Here is a 19,640-nt window from a genome sequence, read left to right as displayed (position 1 = left end):
TGAGGCAGGAGAATGGCATAAACCCGGGAGGCGGAGCTTGCAGTGAGCTGAGATCTGGCCACTGCACTCCAGCCTGGGCGACAGAGCGAGACTCCATCTCAAAAAAAAAAAGACAAACCCAGTAGCATTTGTATACACTAACAGCAAACAATCTGAAAAAGAAGTGAAGCACAATCTCATTTCCAATAGCTACAAAGAATGTAAAATACCTAAGAATCAATGTAATCAAAGTGAAAGATCTATACAAGAAAAACTATAAAACTGATGAAATAAATTGAAGAGTATGCAAAAAAATGGAAAGATATCCCATCCACATGTACTGGAAGAATTAATATTGTTAAAATAACACTATTACCCAAAGCAATTTATAGATTTGGTGCAATCTCTGTCAAAATAGCAAAGGTAATCTTCATAGATATAGAAAAAAAATCTTAAAATTTATATGGAACTACAAAAGGCCTCAAATAGCCAAAGTAATCGTGAGTAAAAAGAACAAAGCTGGAGGCATCACACTTCCTGATTTCAAAATACACTACAAACTGGCCACAGTGGTGCACACCTGTAGCCCCAGCTATTCAGGAGGCTGAAGTAGGAGGATCCCATGAGCCCAAGAAGATTAGGCTGCAGTGACCTATGGTCATACCACTGCACTCTGGCCTGGACACCAGAGCAAGACTCTGTCTCTAAAATAAAACAAAATACCAAAATGTAATACAAAGCTATAGTAACCAAATCAGCATAGTACTGGCATAAAAAGAGACACAAAGACCAATGGAACAGAATAGATCACCTAGATATAAATCCATGCATTTACAGGGAACTCATTTTTGACAAAGGCGCCAAGAACACACAATGGGGAAAGAACATTCCTTTCAATAAATGGTTCTGGGAAAACTAAACAACCATATGCAGATGAATGAAACTAGACCCCTATCTCTCACTATATAAAAAAAATCCAGTAAAAATGTATTAAATATTTAAACGTAAGATCTGAAACTATGAAACTACTAGAAGAAAACATTGGAGAACTATTCCAGGACATTGGTCTGGGCCAAGATTTTTTGTGGAAGACCTCAAAAGCACAGGCACCCAAATCAAAAATAGAAAAATGGGATTACATCAAGCTAAAAAGCTTCAGGACAGCCATGGAAACAATCAACAAAGTGAACAGACAACCCATGGAATAGGAGAAAATATTTGCAAACTATCAATCTGACAAGGGATTAATAACTAGAATATATAAGGAGCTCAAACAACTCTATAGCAAAAACCAAATAATCCAATTTAAAAATGGGCAAAAGATCTGAATAGATATTTCTCAAAAGAAGACACACAAACAGCCAACAGAGATATGAAAAAATGCTCAGTGTCACTAATTATCAGAGAAAAGCAAATCAAAACTAAATGAGATATCATTTCACCCCCAGTTAAAATGGCTTTTTATAAAAAAAAATAGAGAACATCTTTTTTTTTTTTTGGAGATGGAGTTTCACTCTTGTCGCCCAGGCTGAAGTGCAATGGTGCAATCTCGACTCACTGCCACCTCCACCTCCCAGGTTCAAGTGATTCTCCTGCCTCAGCCTCCCAATGAGCTGGGATTACAGGTGCCCACCACCACACCCAGCTGATTTTTGTATTTTTAGTAGAGACGGGGTTTCACCATGTTGGCCAGTCTGGTCTCAAACTCCTGACCTCAGGTGATCCACCTGCCTTAGCCTCCCAAAGTGCTGGGATTACAGGCATGAGCCACTGTGCCTGGTTAAGAATATCTTTTCTGTAAAAAGATGCTGGAGAAGATGTGGAGAAAAGGGAACCCCGATACACTGTTAGTGGGAATGTAAATTAGTACAGCCACTATGGAAAACTGTATGAAGGTTCCTCAAAAAACTAAAAATAGAACTATCATATGATCTAGAAGTTCCACTGCTGGGTATATATCTAAAAGAAAGTAAATCAATATATTGAAGAATATCTGCCTTCCCATGTTTACTGCAGAGCTATTCATAATGGCCAAAATACGAAATCAACCTAAGTGTCCATAAATGGATAAATAGATTAAGAAAATGTGATATATATAAAGGAATATTATTCAGCCATAAAAAGAATGAAATCCTGTCATTTGCAGCAACATAGATGGCACCATAGGTCATTTTGTTAAGTGAAATAAGCCAAGCACAGAAAAACAACTATTGCAGGTTCTCATTTATATGTGGGAGCTAAAAAAGTGGATCACCATGAAGACAGAGAGTATATTAGTGCTTACCAGAGGCCAGGAAGTGTCGGGGGAGGATAAAGAGAGGTTGATGAATGGGTATAAACATACAGTTTGATAGGAGAAATAAGACCTAGATTTCGATAGATCAGTAGGGTGGCTATAGTTTACAATAATCTATTGTATATTTCAAAATAGAAGAGAATAATGTGAATGTTTCTAGCATAAAGAAATATTTAAGGTAAAGGATACCCAATGACATGATTTGATCTTTACAAAATATGTGAATGTATTAAATTATCACATGTACCCTGAAAATATGTACATCTGTTGTATATCAAAATAATTTTTTAATTTCATGAATGTATTTAATGCCACTGAATTGTATACTTAAAATAGTTAAAATGGCAAGTTTCATGTCACACACACACACACATATATATATATTATTTAAAATAGTAAAGAGGCTTGTGTTTTAAGCCTCTAAAATAGTAATGAACACAAGGGAGGAAACAGAAGGGGAAGACAGAGCAGAGGGGTGTGGAGGGAGAATAGGGAAGTATAGAGTTGCTAAAGAGAATGGAATATGGGTGAAGAAGAAAAACCTTTAAAAGGGATTTTTTTTAGAAAGATTTGCTGTGTAGTATAGATATAAGCCACTTCCTCTGAATATTGAGCAAATTCCATATTATTCACCAATTACTTTGGTGTTTGAGTTGCAGTTTTAGTTTTAAGTGCTGACATGGATGAGAATGGCCTTGAGGCATCCAGATATATTTGGGTCACACTAATCTAAGCAGAATTTGTGTCACCGTGGCTTTTCTCCATTTGCCCCTCTCCTGACCCCCTTGTCTTCTCATGCCCCTGAGGACGCTCTGGGCCCTGAAGTGTCCTCCACCCCCATCCTGCCCCTCACCTCCACGCAGCAGTGTGCATCCAGTGGGATAATGCCTCTTTTCTCTTTGCACTCTTCACTCCCAAAGTAGCAGAGGCAGCTGGGCTGCAGCTGGAACCAGCGTTCGGTCCAGTTCCTTCTCAGGTGCCCTCGCTTCCACAGGTAGCCCTGCCAGCCAGAGTTACGTCAGAGGCTTCCCAGGTCCCCCTTTGCCCTGCACCTTGTGCGCCTCCCCTAGTTCCCAGTTTGGCTGACCTGCTTCAGGACATCTTGGATGAGCTCCTGGTAGACCTCGTGGATGGCCATGCTGAGGGTGTCCCGGCCCACGCCCCGCAGGCAGCGGCCTGAGTTGAAGAGCTCCAGGAACTGCCAGACGCTGAGCCCCCCGGTGGTCTGGGCCACCTGGGCCTCCTGGGCCAGAAGCTCCTCCAGTTCACCCAAGCTCACCTCCAAGCTCATGCTGCTGAGTACCTTTTTCAGCAGGTATTCCACCTGGAGCAGGAGAAGGAAGACCTGGTAGTTGCAGCAAGCGGTGTTGCCAGCACCAACACCAGGGAGTGCTCTATCTGGCTCCCAGAGCCTGGGCAGAGGGAAACAGGGGACAGACCGTTGAGGGGGCCAGAGGACCAAATGCTATAGAGACCAGGGAAAAGACCTGGGAGAGGATCCTGGAGCCCCAGCCCCAACTCCGAATTTCTCTCCCCCTCCACAACCTCCTGTCCCACTCCTTCCTATCTTAAGGGCAAGGTGAAGGGGACCTGAGATCTGGGATCCAGGAAGAGGCAATAAACCACAGAAAGTGTCAAGGGAGTGCAAAGGCCCTCTCATCCAATCACTCATTTTGCAGATGACAAAACCAAAGCCTAAACAGGGAAGTGACTGGCTCTAAGTCACACAGCAAACTGGGGGCAGCCAGAACCTGATTCTGATCTCCTGAATCCCATTCAGGTCCTTATTGCAAGCCCCAATCTCCAACCCTGGGGATCCTTCCCTTGTGGGAGGGGAAGGGGATTTGGGGTAGGGGTAGGTGGTGGGGAGTGGGGAGTAGAGGTAAGCTGGGCAGGGACAGGAAACCTGTTACAGAGGAACCGGAAGTGGTGGCTGGGGTACATCCTGCTGCAGTTGTTAACTCTGTATGTTGATCACAGAAGCAAGCAACCACCTGGCCTCCGAGAGGCCACCTTGCCCTGACTGGCAGGGGTCTAACAAGGGCAGCCAGCCAAGTGTCCGTGCAGATGGACACATGTCCCTCACCTGCCCCAGCAACTTTTTGGGACACTCTGTTTAGGACTTTCTAGGGGCTCCTGGGTCTTGTTTGGGCATTTAGTAGAGGGCACTGGTTCAGGGCTCAGATGGTTCCCTTCATCACCCTTCCCACAAACAGAAGCCAGAACAAATGTGAGTGGAGCTTGACATGCTAGGGCTTCTTGTAAGTACAGAGGTTCCTTCTCCTGTAAACCCCACTCTAGAGACCTAAAGTCACCCTGGCATCTCCATAGCCACCAAAAGGACTAAAGGGTCACAAGGCCAAATGGGCAGGGGAGGGAAATGAGGATAAGAGGGAGCGTGCAGGTGGATGGGAAAATGCCTTCCCTGACTTCACCCAGGAGTGAGGAGGTAGGGACCAGATTCCTGGCCTTTTCTCCCAGGATGCCCTCTCCTCCCTGGATGTCCTCTCCCTGGGTCTTTTAGCTGAATCTGTCCTAGCTTTCCAGAAGAAAGGCAGAAAGGGAAAATCTGGAACCAGAGTAACCTCCTGTCTCAGAAAGGTCTCCCTTTGCCTTGTAAAGCATCCTTCCTGTCCTGGAAGAAGTGGCAAAAGGTAAAGGGGGGAAAAAAAGCACCCTTCCTAGATTGCCAGTAATGCTCAGTAATGTATCTGGCATTTAGACCTCTGTGTAAACAGAATGTGCAGATCATTTTCCTACAGTGAGGACCAGCAGAACCCTCATGAAAGTGTAATTTCAGTTTTCCTGGAAGAAGGCACAATTACTCTGACACAGGCAGTTCTAGGCATCTGGAGACAGCTGGGTGAGGACAGATACCAGCATGGGAAGACAGTGAAGAAAGAAAGGGATGTGGGAGGTACCAAAGGTGGTTTGGTCTCATTCATGGTTTTGCTTAGGTCTGGTCCCAAGTGATTCAGTCCCTGGGGCTGCCATCACCCTCACCTCATCAGGAACCATGATCAGAGGGTACTTGTCCTCAGACAGGAAGTTGAAGAGGCACCAGAGGCGGAAGGCATCCTGATTGGAGAGCATACTGTTCCCGTTGCTATCTGCCCGATAGTTCTTCTTGGCCGTCAGGGTCCAGCACAGCTCATCAAAGTGCTCTTTAACAAAAGCCCCCTCCTCCACCTGCCACCAGGGCTGCAAATCAGCTGGCTGCATATCCCTGCTCTACCACGACACTAGGCTCCAGCTGGGTTTCTGGGGTTCATCTATGCCCCTGCTCCCCACCTGGCCAAGTCCAGGGCCCTAACTCAAGGGATCCCTGAGCTGATTACCAGGTAACTAGCTGGTTCCAACCACTCCACCCCCCACAACACACCCACACCCCCCAGGCCCCCTGACAACAGAGTAACTCTAGTCTTTCAGCCCAGAGGAGAAAGGAAGAGAAACCCAGCAGGAAGCTAAGAGCCAAGAACCTGGAAAGACAGTGACAGATTGGAGGAGTTGGGGGGGGGTCAGGGGGACAGTCTGGGAAGGGTGGAGAACCCTTTATAAAGGTTATAGCTGGAAGCGGGAGGAGGGCCGGGCAGGTGTTCAGTGAACCCTTTGTAGAGGTTATAGCTGGAAGCTGGAGGAGGGCCAGGCAGGTGTTCGGTGGAAGGCTATGGGCAGGGTGCGGCCCACCTCATTAGAGATGAGGGACACCGAAGGTGAGTTGAGGGGGACAGGAAGGAGGCAGGTGGCTGGGATGTGAGGGATGTGATGGGACAGCAGGCATGGACAGAGCAGGCAGAAGTAGGAGTTTATGGCAGGGGCAAAGAGTTGGAGTGGCAAGGTATTGGGCTGCTGGCCAGGCTGGAGAAGTGGGAAGAGGTTACAGATGCCCCCTACAAGCCGGGCCCCACCTTGTCCAGGATGTACTTGTTGAGGTAGGGCATGTATCCCTGGCTGGACACAGGGCCGTCGTCATCATCTCGGAAGTGTTCCTCCAGGGCCACGGGGTCATGGGGGATGTGCAGGACCGTGTACAGGTTGTGGGACAGCACCTGAGATAGAGTAGTGGCAGTGTGTCTTTCTGTACCCCAACCAAAACTAGGCCAGAGGACTGCTCCTCACCTCTCTGCTTGTCCCCACCCCATCCTGGCTGAGTTCTCTACACACACGGTTCAGTTCAGTAATAACTAAAACTTAAACACTATGTGCCAAGCACTGGGCTAAAGCACTTTACGTATCATCTGCTTAACCACCATAAAAACTACTCACATCCCCATTATACAGATGAAAACTCCTGCAGCCCCGAGATATTTCTCACCCAAGGTCACAACTGGCAGAACTGGAATTCAAACCCATGCAGTTATACTCTTAGCCACTTCATTAGGTATTGGTGTCCTCTTTCTACAGACAGGGAGACTGAGGCTCAAGGGATTCAGTACCTTGCCAAAAGACCCACAGTGAACACCTTGGAGTTCAAATCCAGCTCTGTCAGATTCCAAAGCCCAAGTGCTTCCCACAATGCTGGACAGTTTGCAGGGTTTGCAGGGACTTGCTCTGCTACCCCAGGGCAGAAGCTGCCAATTTATCATGGTTTCCATCAAAGACTCAGTGTTCTGGCTGCAGTGTGCCTATCACCTAAGTGTGTCTGCTCTGGGAGAGGAGAGGGCTCAAGGAAGGGTCATGAAAAATGGCCCATGACGTGGAGAGGGCAAGGCTTAGAAGGGATAGTGGTCATAATGGTGTGCAGGGGAAATTTGGGTTTGTTGAACAAATCCATGATATTAGAATAAAGGGGTTGAAATCTGAAATCTGGTGAAAATAAAATTGCCTTGGGGGTAATTCTATTATACCTATTGTCACAGGCAGTGTGAATGATTAAAAAGTCACTAGTCACTATTGCACACTCACCATATGCCAGTCACTGTAGGAGGTGGTTTTTTTAATTAAAATTTTTATTTTGTTTTATTATTATTATTATTTTTTGAGATGGAGTCTCACTCTGTCACCCAGGCTGGAGTGCAATGGCATGATCTCGGCTCACTACAACCGCCACCTCCTGGGTTCAAGCGATCCCCTTGCCTCAGCCTCCTGAATATCTGGGATTACAGGCACCCACCACCACACTCAGCTAATTTTTGTATTTTTAATAGAGACAGGATTTCACCATGTTGGCCAGGCTGGCCTCGAACTCCTGAATTCAGGCGATCCGCCCACCTCAGCCTCCCAAAGTGCTGGGATTACAGGCCTGAGCCACCATGCCCGGCCAAAACTTTTTTTTTTTTTTTTTTTGGTAGAGACAGAGGTCTGGGTGTGTTGCCCAGGCTGGCCTTGAACTGCTGGCCTCAAGTGATCCTCACACCTGGACCTTCCAAAGTGCTGGGATTACAGGCATGAGCCACTACACCCAGTCAAAGCACTTTTTATACCCCATTTCTTGTCTTCACAATCACCTATATACACAAATACCATTAAGCCTGTTTTACAGGTGAAGATACAGAGGTTTGGAAATTTTAAGAGTAAATGGCAGAGCTGAGGTTGAAACTAAATGTGCCTGGTTCACAGGTTGCCTTCCTACTGGAATATTGATGTCAAGTCTCCCTCCTCTATTGGATTGTGAACTCTGGAGACAAGGTTTCTGCTTATCTTTATGTCCCTCAGCGTCTATGTCCTCTTCTGTACATCAAGTGCAACCAATACATGCTGTATTGAAGGACTTCTTCCACCACCAGCAGTTCACCTTGGAATCAGTTCCTTGGAGGCAGGAGCTGGCACTGTCTCTGAGATGGTGTGTATGCCAAGCCTTCATTTTATTCTCTTTTCAGAGAGGAGGGGGAGAAAGTATTGAGACTTTGCCTCAGTGTTCTCCTGGGGCTCAGTTCTCCTTGGCAAACTGGGAAGTGGGAGATCCCAGGAAGGGAGCATTTCCTTTTTTTCCCTCATTTCCCTCTGGGCAGCTATCCCTGGAGTTTTTGGTTATGTGAACCAATAAATCCCCTCTCCCTTAAGCCATGTGAGTTTTTATCACTAATTCCAGGAAAGTCGTCTTAAACACATCTGTGGTCACAGGATACCAATCCCTACTCTAAGGGGTGCCACTGGCTCAATGCCTAGTACTTAAAACCCAGGGTGACCACCTCAAGAGAATAATGCCAACATACACTGACCACTTCTGAAGTGACAAGTGTTCAAGTTTTATATATTCTCATCTGCTGTTTCTTGGCCTCTTTTCAAACTACCCATGTCCTTATTTTTTTTTTTTGAGATGGAGTCTCAATCTGCCGCCCAGGTGCAGTGGCGCGGTCTTTTGAGATGGAATTTCTCACTGCACGCCCAGTGCAGTGGCGTGGTCTTGGCTCACTGCAATCTCCAGCTCCCAGGTTCATGTGATTCTCCTGCCCCAGCCTCCTGAGTAGCTGGGATTATGGATGTGTGCCACCATGCTCGGCTAATTTTTGTATTTTTAGTAGAGATGGGATTTCGCTATGTTGGCCAGGCAGGTCTCAAACTCCCGACCTCAGGAGATCTGCCCGCCTCAGCCTCCCAGAGTGCTGGGATTACAGGGCGTGAGTCACTGCGCCCAGCCACCCCAGAATTTCTAATCATCCAACCCACAGACACCCATGGGAGATATACGTTACAAGAATGCTCATTAAGCATTGTTTATAATATGAAAAATTGGAGACAAACTGAGGCTCCTTCAGTAAGAAACAGATATACTATGTCAGGAACCACTGTGTGTAGTTGGAAAGATTTCACTTTTCCCACTTGTGTGCTCGTGGGCAAATGTTTAATTCTCCAACACCTTAGTCTCCTCTTCTGTGAGGATAATGATAGGGTCTGTTCCAAAGGCTGTTTTGAGTGAAGAGTACCTGGTGCATAGTGCCCTGCTTAATAAAAGTTGTGGGTGATCTTTATTATGTTTGTATGAACAGACATTGAAAGATACGCATACTACACTGGCATGTAAAAAAAGCAAGCTACAGAATGTTTGTCAAATACACATGCAAAGATTAGGTCGAATTATATAAAACTAGTATTTTAGTAGGTCAAAACAATCAAGTGTCAGAAATTTCATACGGTTCAACCTGTTTATTTGTATACAGAAAGAATCTAGAAGATTCGCTTACTGTTAACAGTGATCACCCCTCCAGAGTGAGGGGAGGAATTTTCATCTTTTTTTTTTTTTAAGACGGAGTTTCGCTCTTGTTGCCCAGGCTGGAGTGCAATGGCATGATCTCGGCTCACCCCAACCTCTACCTCTTGGGTTCAGGTGATTCTCCAGCCTCAGCCTCTTGAGGAGCTGAGATTACAGGCACCCACCACCATGCCTGGCTAGTTTTTGTATTTTTAGTAGAGACGGGGTTTCGCCATGTTGGTCAGGCTGGTCTCAAACTCCTAACCTCAGGTGTTCCGCCCACCTTGGCCTACCAAAGTGCTAGGGTTATAGGCATGAGCCACTGTGCCCAGCCAACATTATATTCTTCTTTACTTCAAAAATTTTTGGGGCCAGGTGTGGTGGCTCAAGCCTGTAATCCTAGCACTTTGGGAGGCCGAGGCAGGTGGCTTACCTGAGGTCACCCACCTGGCCAACATGTTGAAACCCCGTCTCCACAAAAAATGCAAAAAATTAGCCGGGCATTGTGGCAGGTGCCTGTAATCCCAGCTATTTGGGAGGCTGAGGCAGGAGAATCCCTTGAACCTGGGAGGTGGAGGTTGCAGTGAGCCGAGATCGTGCCATTGCACCCCAGCCTGGGCAACAAGAATGAAATTCCATCTCAAAATTAAAAAAAAAAAAAAAAAAAAAAAAAAAATTGGCCAGGCGTGGTGGCTCACACCTGTAATCCCAGCACTTTGGGATGCCCAGGTGGGCGGATCACTTGAGGTCAGGAGTTCGAGACCAGCCTGGCCAGCATGGCGAAACCCCGTCTTTACTAAAAATACAAAAATTAGCCGGGTGTGATGGCAGGCAGCTGTAATCCCAGTTACAGGGAGACTGAGGCAGAAGAATTGCTTGAACCTGGGAGGTGGAGGTTGCGGTGAGCCAGGAAGGATAGTGCCGCTGCACTCCAGCCTGGGCGGCAGAGTGAGACTCTGTCACACACACACACACACACACACCCACAAAAAAAATTTACCACTAACATGTTTTAATTTTACAATAAATTTACTTTTATTTTTGTTTATTTATTGAGAGATGGGGTCTCGCTCTGTTGTCTAAGCTAGGGTGCAGTGTCATGATTTCTGCTCACTGCAGCTTCCGCCTCCCAGGCTCAAGCGATCCCCCAACTTCAACCACCCGAGAAACTGGGACTACAGGCGTGCGTCACCATGCTCAGCTAAGTTAAAAAAATTTTTTTTGTAATACCAAAATTAGCTGGGTGTGGTGGCACACTCCTGTAGTCCCAGCTACTCAGGAGGCTGAGGTGGAAGGATTGCTTGAGCCCAGGAAATCATGGCTGCAGTGAGCCAAGATCGTGCCACTGTGCTCCAGCCTGAGTGACAAATCCATACTCTCTCTGGGGAAAAAAAAAATTTTTTTTTCTTTTTTTTTGTAGGGATGAGTTCCCATTATATTGCCCAGGGCATGGTGGCTCATACCTGTAATCCCAACACTTTAGGAGGCTGAGGCAGGAGAAGCCCTCCTGGGTTCAAGCGATCCTCCTGCCTCGGCTTCCTAAAGTATTGGGATTACAGGTATGAGCCACCACAGCCCAGCCCTGAATTTCTTCTTTAACATTGTATTCTTCTGTGTGTTTTCTTTTTTTAAACCAGGAGCATATATTGTCTTTAGAAAAATTTAAAACAATAGGGATGAAAAAGGGTGCCATTAACCACAGATACTAATTTGTCCTATTAAGTTGCTCTATAATAATATTCTTTTGCTGTTCACTGTTTGTGTGAGCATTTCTGGGTGTTCTACATTCCTTGAGGACAGTAATGAGTCTAATCTCAACCTTGACTCCAAAGGTAGTATAACGTCCCCCATTCACTGAATTTTTCTGACTCCTAAAGTCTAACTTGAATGTTCCAATGGTTTCCCATAATTTTCAGAGTAAAAGTTCGAGTCCTTCTACAGGCCTCCAGGCCCCATGTGACCTGGCCTGCTGCACCTTCTCTGACCTCATCCCTCTTGTTTACTTGCCTCCAGCTACTCTGCCTCCTTCATGTTCCTCCAGCAGGTCAGGCATATTCTTGCCCAAGGACGTTTGCACTTACTGTTCCTGCAGCCTGGAATATTTCTCTCCGGGTCACTGCATGGCTCAAACCCTTTCCTCCTCCCTGTTTTTACTTAGATGTCACCTTCTCAGGGAATGTGTACTCCCTGACCGGGTGGAATATCCTCTGATCACCTTACTTTTTGAGACTGAGTCTCGCTCTGTTGCCCAGGCTGGAGTGTAGTGGCACAATCACAACTCACTGCAGCCTCAACCCCCCTGGGCTCAAGTGATCTTCCCACCTCAGACTCCTGAGTAGCTGGAACTGTAGGTGTGCGCCATCACACCTGGCTAATTTGTGTGTGTGTGTGTGTGTGTGTTTTCTTTTTTTTGCGATGGAGTTTTGCTCTTGTGCCCAGACTGGAGTGCAGTGGCATGATCTCGGCTCACTGCAACCTCTGTCTCCCGGGTTCAAGCGATTCTCCTTCCTCAGCCTCCTGAGTAGCAGGGATCACAGGTGCCCACCACCAACGTCCAGCTAATTTTTGTATTTTTAGTAGAGATGGGGTTTCAACATATTGGCCAGGCTGGTCTTGAACTCCTGACTCAGGTGATCCGCTCACCCCGGCCTCCCAAAGTGCTGGGATTACAGTCAAGAGCCACCGTGCTGGGCCTAATTTTTGTATTTTTTGTAGGGACAGGCTTTCACCAAGTTGCCCAGGTTGGTCTTGAATTCCTCGGCCAAAGCGATCCACCCACCTCAGCCTCCCAAAGTGCTGAGATTACAGGTGTGAGGTACCCTGCCTGGCCTGATTGCCTTATTTAAACCTGTAACCCAATCCTGCCTGACCTCCATGATCCCTACCCGTTTCTGCTTTATTTTCTTCCATGTCATGTATCATCTTTCATCATATTGTACATTTCATTTAGTTTATTATCTGCCTCCTCTGACTAGAATGTCAGCACTACAAGGGTAGAAATGTTTGCGTTTTTTTCACTGTGGTATCAGGGGGCCTGGCACCTAATGGATGCTCAATGAATATCTCTTGAATGAACTTAAACACTTCATGGGAAGAAGCAGACAAAATACAAAAGCCAGAGATTGACTAAATCCCACTGAGCATATTAACCTTACTGGGCTTCAGTTTTCATCTCTCTAAAAAGAGAGTTCTAGGAGAGGATCTATGAATGCCCTCTCACCCCAGGACAGAACCTGCCACATAACAGCACAGTTAAGCTTAGTTCTGTCGTCCTGTACTGTCCCTAAGACCTGCACCTCACCTGCACTTTTGCCACTGGATTCTGAAAAGCCCAGGGCAGAGACTCTGACCCCTGCGAGCTGTCAGATACCAGGACAAGGAAGAATTAAATGCCCAGACACTCAGGGCCTCTCTCCAGAGAGCTGGGCCGACCTCAGACTGTCAGCTTCCTGTGCCTGGGTGCGGTAGGGGTTGGGGGTGGAGAGAGGGTGTGACTAGGGGAGGGGTCATGCTGGAAAGGAAATGACAGTGACGGAGGAGTTGTGAGCAGGAGCTTGCTCGCAGATCTCCATCAATCCTCAGCCCTGGAGGAGGGCACTCTCATTATCCTCATTTTACAGATGAGGAAATCAAGGCTCAAAGAGAGGAAGCGTCTTGCCCAAGGTCTGACTCCAAAGTCCTGCTCTTGATCTCTACAGTGCACTGGCCCTGGCTGAGCACCACAATCACCCAGGGAGCTGGTGAAACTGAAACATGCCCGCCCAGCCCAGACCTACTGACTCAGAGTTTCCAGGGGTGGGGTCCAGGTGTATTTTTCACAAGCTGCCATTCGGGTTTCCTCAGAGAGGACTCCCACAGTCTCCACAAACCCAGGGAGCCCCTGGCCTCTGAGTTGGCAGTCACTGACATTTGAGATGCTTCATCTATTCACTCTTTCCTCTGGAGGCATGTAGGGGAGTAGTTCTCCTCTCAGGACTTGAGGGATCCTCTAAAACTCAGATGTGGGGATTGGGGATCCTAAAAACTCAAGTGTGGGTGTCAGGTCCATGCTGGCAACAGTCAGCAAGAACTGATTCTGTAGTTTCCAGCCTTCAGGATCCCCAGGGTTTGGGAATCCATAAAAGCACCCAGCAACGATTTCAGAAAGATTTCGCTCCTAAATTGACTTTTTTTTTTTTAAAGAAAGAATCTCACTCTATTGCCCAGGCTGGAATGCAGTGGTGTAACCACGGATCACTGCAGCCTTGACCTCTCCCACTCAAGCGATCCTTCCACCTCAGCCTCTGGAGTAGCAGGGACTCTAGGCACGTGCCATCATGCCTAAATTTTTCGTTTTTTGTAGAGTTGGGGTCTTGCTATGTTGCCAGGGCTGGTCTCAAACTCCTGGACTCAAGTGATTATTTTGCCATGGCCTCCCAAAGTGCTGGGATTACAGGTGTGAGCCACGGTGCCCAGCAAGGTCTTTAAATGAATCTAGGTTCCAAGTGACCCTTGTAAAAGACACAGATCCAGCCAGGTGCGGTGGCTCATGCCTGTAATCGCAGCACTTTGGGAGGCCAAGGCAGGCGGATCACCTGAGGTCAGGAGTTCAAGACCAGCCTGGCCAACATGGCGAAATCTTGGCTCTACTAAAAATACAAAAATTAGCTGGGCGTGGTGTGGGCACCTGTGATTCCAGCTACTTGGGAGGCTGAGGCAGGAGAATCACTTGAACTTGGGAGGTGGAGGTTGCAGTGAGCCAAGATCATGCCACTACACTCCAACCTGGGTGACAGAGCAAGACTCTGTCTCAAAAAAAAAAAAAAAAAAAAAAAAGACACAGCTCCTTTTAAGAGTTACCAAATGTATTCTAGTGAGTTACTAGAAAAGCATAACTACTATCGTGGAGTAACACTGGAAATTTTAAAAGGTGGGAATCTTTGGATTAGCCGTGCCACCTTCTGAGAGGGGGCTGGAGGGGTTGGGTGTGGGCGTCAAAGGAGACAGAGGCCCAGTTAAGGGAAAGGAGAGGCTGCATCACAGACCAATTTTACCTATTTGAGGTACAGAATTTATTCTTTATTTTTGTAGGCTGGCTGGATGACTTGGTGATCAACCCCCTGGTTTATAGATGAGAAACTGAAGACGGACAGTGACTTGCTTAAAGTCACCCAGATGGGGAGCAGTACGGATCCAAGCCTGTGTGGTTCTGAGTCAAGTGCTCTGCACATCATTAAATCATCCTCCCTTCCCTACCCACAAATCCTAGCTTGGAGAGACCAGTAGCACACAGGGGTCAGGACAAAGCTGATGATCCTAGCTAGCAGGTTTTTGGACTGGAGCTGTTCTTAACTTTTCCTCCATTAAGGAGAAGGTGGTTGTCCCTCTCCAGAGGCGGCAAAACCTGAAACTCATTGACTCTCAGTGGGCATGAGTCTCACTCTGGGCTCCAGGAATGCTCTGAATGTCAGCTGGAGGTGCAGGAGACTGGAAGGACCCTGTCTACCCTCCTTCCCTTCCCCCAGCTCCTGTCAGTCAAGGAGGAAGTGGTAGGCCTGGTGCCTCCTTAAGATCCTCATCAAACCGGAGACACACTGCTCCATCTACATACCCCTTCACCCCACTGCCTGATAGTCAAGGGGGAAGGAGGCCAAATTATCAACTGATCCTCCACTAGTCCCGAAATCAAAACTGCTCCCCTGGGGAAGAGGGTGTGGTCAGTAGGACACACATCATTCCCAAAGGCTCCCCTCTTTACAGCCCTCTGTCAGGATGGCTACCTTTTAAATATTTTTAGAGGTGGTTCTGGGAACCTTGCAAAAACTCACAGCCCTCAACTCCTGGGAAGTTTTGTGTTCAACCTAAATCCATCCTGGGCAGGAGTGCCGTTCCTATTGGTTTACTTTCTCTGTTCTCAACCCAACTGAACGAAGCCATTGTGCTTTCTTCAAGAATTCAAAGAGAGGAAGAAGTACCTGTTTTTTTTCCCTCAAGCCTTCTCTTCTCCAGGAGAAACAACCCCACTCCTTGGGCTTTTCTCAGAGGACATGCTGTTCTTCCTCCTACCCTCTGGCCTCATCATGGGTTTGCCCAGGATAGCCACTGGGAGCCCCTCTACCAACACATTAGAGGAGAAGTGGCAAATGTCACCCACCGACACATCTTGCCCTGCGCTAGTGCAGGTCTCCTGTCAGGTCCCAACCCAGGACCCTACGGCTAGGGATGGTTTTAGTAACCAGCCCAGTGAGGTGGCTCAAGACTATAATTCCAGCTACTCAGGAGGCAGAAGCCGGAGGATCACTTGAGGCCAGAAGTTTGAAACCAGCCGGGACAACATAATCAGACTCAGGCTCTAAAAAATAAAAAATAAAAAAATTAGCGAGGCACGGTGGCACGTGCCTGTAGTCCCGGCTACTCAGGAGGCTGAAGTAGGAAGATCGCTTGAACCCAGGAGTTTGAGGCTGTAGTGAGCTATGATTGCACCACTGTACCCAGCATGAGTGACAGAGCAAGATCTCATCTCTAAAACAACAACAACAAAAAACCAGATTGACTCCAAGGTCTTTTCCCTCAGCCCCAAGTCTTTTCAGGGGAGAGGTGGGCCCTGCTTGTATAACTCTCTCGTCTGCTTCCTCCTTTGCCTTTTGACCACTTCTCTATTACTCCTTTGCTTTGCTGGAATCCCCACCCCTCGACACTATCACTACTTCCTCCCCTTTCAATATTCACTATTATGGGCTTGAACGGAGCCCTGCCATTTCTGCCCCACCCCCACTTGGCCCCTGAGACTCCCACTGTTAGCTCAGGCTTCCAGAGTGGACAATTTTTCTGTCAAGTAGGAGTGAACTCTATCATTGATCCTGTGTGACCACAGATGTTGCTGGCATTAGGCTCAATATGAGCTGTGATGAGGTACAGACAGTGGACAGTTCAAGCATGCAAGCTCTCCATGAAGTATTTCCCTAGAAATATGCAACCTATGGGGGTGAGGGAGTGGGTACTGGCCCTTTTAGAGGGCAAGACAGAGGCTCAAGCTAGGAAGTTTTACTGGCTGATGGCACCAGGAAAAGGGGAGCCAGTTAAAGGCTGTACCTTCCATATGTGAAGGGCAGAGAGAGCCTGGAGAGGTTTCGGGGCCACAGGTAATACGGAGGTGAAAAATGTTACCCTGGAAGCAAAGAGCCACGGGGGCTGGTATTGTCTGGCAAGATACTAAAGGGGCAGGGTGGGAGATAGGGTTGGGATACAGAGTTTGCAGAAATGGATTTTGGATGATCGACTTTTTTCCATTTATACTGAGAACCCAACCAAATGACATGATCTGCAATACAAGAGATTTAAATAGGATGTAAGGAAGAATCTGTTAGGAAGTTCTCCCCAGGTGACAAAAGATGGTAGTGGGCTCTCCTTCCTGGGGGAGTGAAATCATCTATTAGATTTTCGCAAATCCAGGTAAGGAACTGTAACATAGGACCAGTCTGGGATATTCAACAGGCAAGAACCCTGCCAGTTGCTCTGGCAGTGCTCAGAAGCTCCACTCCCTGCATGGGAACTGGGGACCAACTCTCTGAGAGAGGGAACCCTCGTTCTGTATATTCAAGTCTGGGATATTCAAGTTCCTCGCGTCCAAGTTCAGTAAAGTTGGGGGTTGGAACTGTAGTGGGGCACAGTAACTATTCTGTCCCATTCATCTCCCAGGCACCCTCTACCTCGGTCATTAAGAATGGAGATTTCCTTGAGACACACACATCTCCTTTGGAGGATGGGGTAGGGAGACACCAGGAGTTTAGTGCCTAGCCACATGCCAGGCACAGAGTCCCACGAGGGGCACTCAAGTACTTGCAGAGTGAATGAAGGCACCCCTATGGCAGGTCCAAGAGAGCTGAGGCCTACCTTGCTCCTTTCCCCCAGCGTTCACTGGTTCTAGTGGCTGAGGGCCTTGCTTCCTCCCCACTAACTAGGGTAGGGAAGGCAGCACTAATGGACGACTAGAGGAAGAGAGAGAAAAACTCCTCGGTCTTCCAGAAATTGTCTAGGCCAGATGATTGACTTCAGGACAATCATTGATGGGGGTTTTCCTGGGCTTAGATTCCACCCCTTCCCTACCTGAGGTCTCAAGGCCTAAGGTAAGTTTACCAACCCGGTATGTGTAGGGGATAGGGGGGTGAGCTGGGTAGCAGTATAATAGGGTCCTCAGTCCTCACCCACTCCGCAGCTCTTTTCTACCTGGGGGGCAGGGTTAGGCAGGCCAGACTGGTTTGGGACTGGGGGCGGCCCCTTTATGCCTCTCTCAACTCCAAAGGAAATGACTGCCAAGTACTGGCTAACTGTTTCTCTTGAAAGTCAGGAGGAAGCGGCAAGAAAGAGCAGACTGCGTGCCCAAGCATGACTCTGTGGAGATGTGTGTGCTCATCACATGGAGTCTGGGATGTGGCCTGGCTCCTGGCCCTCAGAACCCCATGATGGCCCTCAGAAACCCCTGGCCTCCAGTTGTGGGGCCCAGTTCTGCACAAGGTTTCTGCGCATACTTCACTAGGTCTCTGGAGGGTGGGCAGCGGCATCGACCAGGCTATGTTGGCCCAGTTACCCAGGACCAACCCCCTGACCCTGGGCCCGAGACACTGGATGGCTGGGTGCCCCTGGAGTGGCACAGTGTCCACACCTGGCTCCCAGGCGGCAAGGGCTGGTGTGGTGCATCTGCCCTCCTCCCCTGGGCCCTGGGTGCCCCTCACCTTGAGCTGGGACTTGGAGACTTTGCCGCTCTTCTCCACGTCCAGCGCGGTAAAGGCGTACCAGATGGACTTGAGCAGTTCCTTGCGCAGGGCCATGGCTGAGGCGCCCGCCCGGCTGGGGGCGGCTCTGACACCAAGATCCGGTTTCAGGAAATGCAAACGGCTGCAGAGACCGCAGAGGGGCTGCGGTGGAGCGAGAGCTCCACCTGCCTGCTCACTCCGTGAGGCTCCGTGCTGGCAAGAACCCTGCCTGTTGCTCTGGCAGTGCTCAGAAGCTCCACTCCCTGCATGGGAACTGGGGACCAACTCTCTGAGAGTGCGAACCCTCGTTCTGTATCCACCTGGCTCCTGGGGCATGTGAGGCCCTTTTAGAAGCCTCCTCAGTCCTGGAGCCTTCTGGAGCCTTTTGGGGCTCCCAGAGGCAGCTTGCTGAGGAAAAAAGCAAGCTCATCCTGATATTGGAGTCAGACAGACTAAAGGTCCAGTCCTAGTTACACATAGGAGGCCTTGGGTAAGTTACTTAATCTCCTTGAGCAGTTTCCTGATTGGTAAAGCAGGGAAAATGCCTCCGTGTTGTAAGAATGTCTGAGAATGGATGTAAAGCACATAGTAGGCTCTGGGTAGAGCTTTTGGTGCTACTTAATATTACCACGGTGGCGGGACTCCATCCAAGTGGAAGGAAACAAAGGCAGTATCACAAAGCTGGAGAAGGAAATGGGCCAGGGCACCTCTCCAGGTCAGGATGTGGCACTTGACTTGCTGGCTCCCTGTCCCCTCAGCATTGGCTCTAAACAGTATTCTGAGCACTGCCCACTGTAGCCTCAGAGGCCCTGAAGACACTGGGGACTTTCGGAAACACGCAGTGGTGAGCCTTGTGGTGCACCTCAACTTTAAGGGTCCCAGCAGCAGCAGGCTTGGGATTCAGGGCCCTCCACGTCAGTGCTTCCATTTCTTCAGATCCAGTGTCCAAAAGGACTGGGACACACCCACACCAGGAATGGTGGTCACAGATGTTGAAAACATCTGCTCAGGCCAATTCTGAGACACTTCCCCTTACCCCCCAATCCAAATAAACATCCCTCCAACTAAGGTTCTGGGAATACCCCCTGCCTGGAAGCATGCCCCTGCCCCTATCTTCCCAAGGAGCTGGTGGCAAGAGTAAATGGGAGCTTTCTAGGCATCCTAGGAGAGGATGCCTGGATCAGAGGAGGGGGTTCCAATCCTAGGAGGCAGGAAGGGGTTGGGGCATATCCATCACAGCAGAGAGAGGAAAAGAGGCACCTCTAATCCCTGCAATGTTCCTTTCTAGGCAGAGTCAAACCCAGAGCTTCTTCCCATCAAGTGCCTTCCCCTGTATCCCTTCCTCCCACCAAAGCTGATCTGGTCTCACCAACTCACTTTTGGGGCATGGTTGTGGCTTTGAAATCCAATAGCACAGTCCTAGATATCTAGGTGGGCACCCACAGAGCTGGGTAATAGAGCCAAGACCAGCTCCAGAGGCATCAGACTCTGCTCCTTGAAC

The 19,640-nt window shown here is 48.3% G+C and overlaps 1 protein-coding gene across 1 annotated transcript in view; it reads right to left on the bottom strand.

Annotated features, from left to right (window-relative positions):
- DEF6 (differentially expressed in FDCP 6 homolog (mouse)) overlaps positions 1-18,246 on the bottom strand; it is a 32,709-nt gene extending 14,463 nt beyond the window's left edge. The window contains exons 1-5 of the mRNA XM_011986885.1: positions 18,119-18,246; positions 6,184-6,324; positions 5,279-5,464; positions 3,363-3,599; positions 3,129-3,275 (exon numbers count right to left, since the gene is read on the bottom strand). Coding sequence (XP_011842275.1) covers positions 3,129-3,275; positions 3,363-3,599; positions 5,279-5,464; positions 6,184-6,324; positions 18,119-18,214 — 807 coding nt within the window. The 5' untranslated portion in view covers positions 18,215-18,246. The remainder of the gene's footprint in view (positions 1-3,128; positions 3,276-3,362; positions 3,600-5,278; positions 5,465-6,183; positions 6,325-18,118) is intronic.
- Between the last annotated feature and the right edge of the window lie 1,394 nt (positions 18,247-19,640).

The sequence above is a fragment of the Mandrillus leucophaeus genome, unplaced genomic scaffold, assembly GCF_000951045.1.
Source record: "Mandrillus leucophaeus isolate KB7577 unplaced genomic scaffold, Mleu.le_1.0 Scaffold3, whole genome shotgun sequence".
NCBI lineage: Eukaryota > Metazoa > Chordata > Mammalia > Primates > Cercopithecidae > Mandrillus > Mandrillus leucophaeus.
This window is presented reverse-complemented; position numbering and strand designations above follow the sequence as displayed.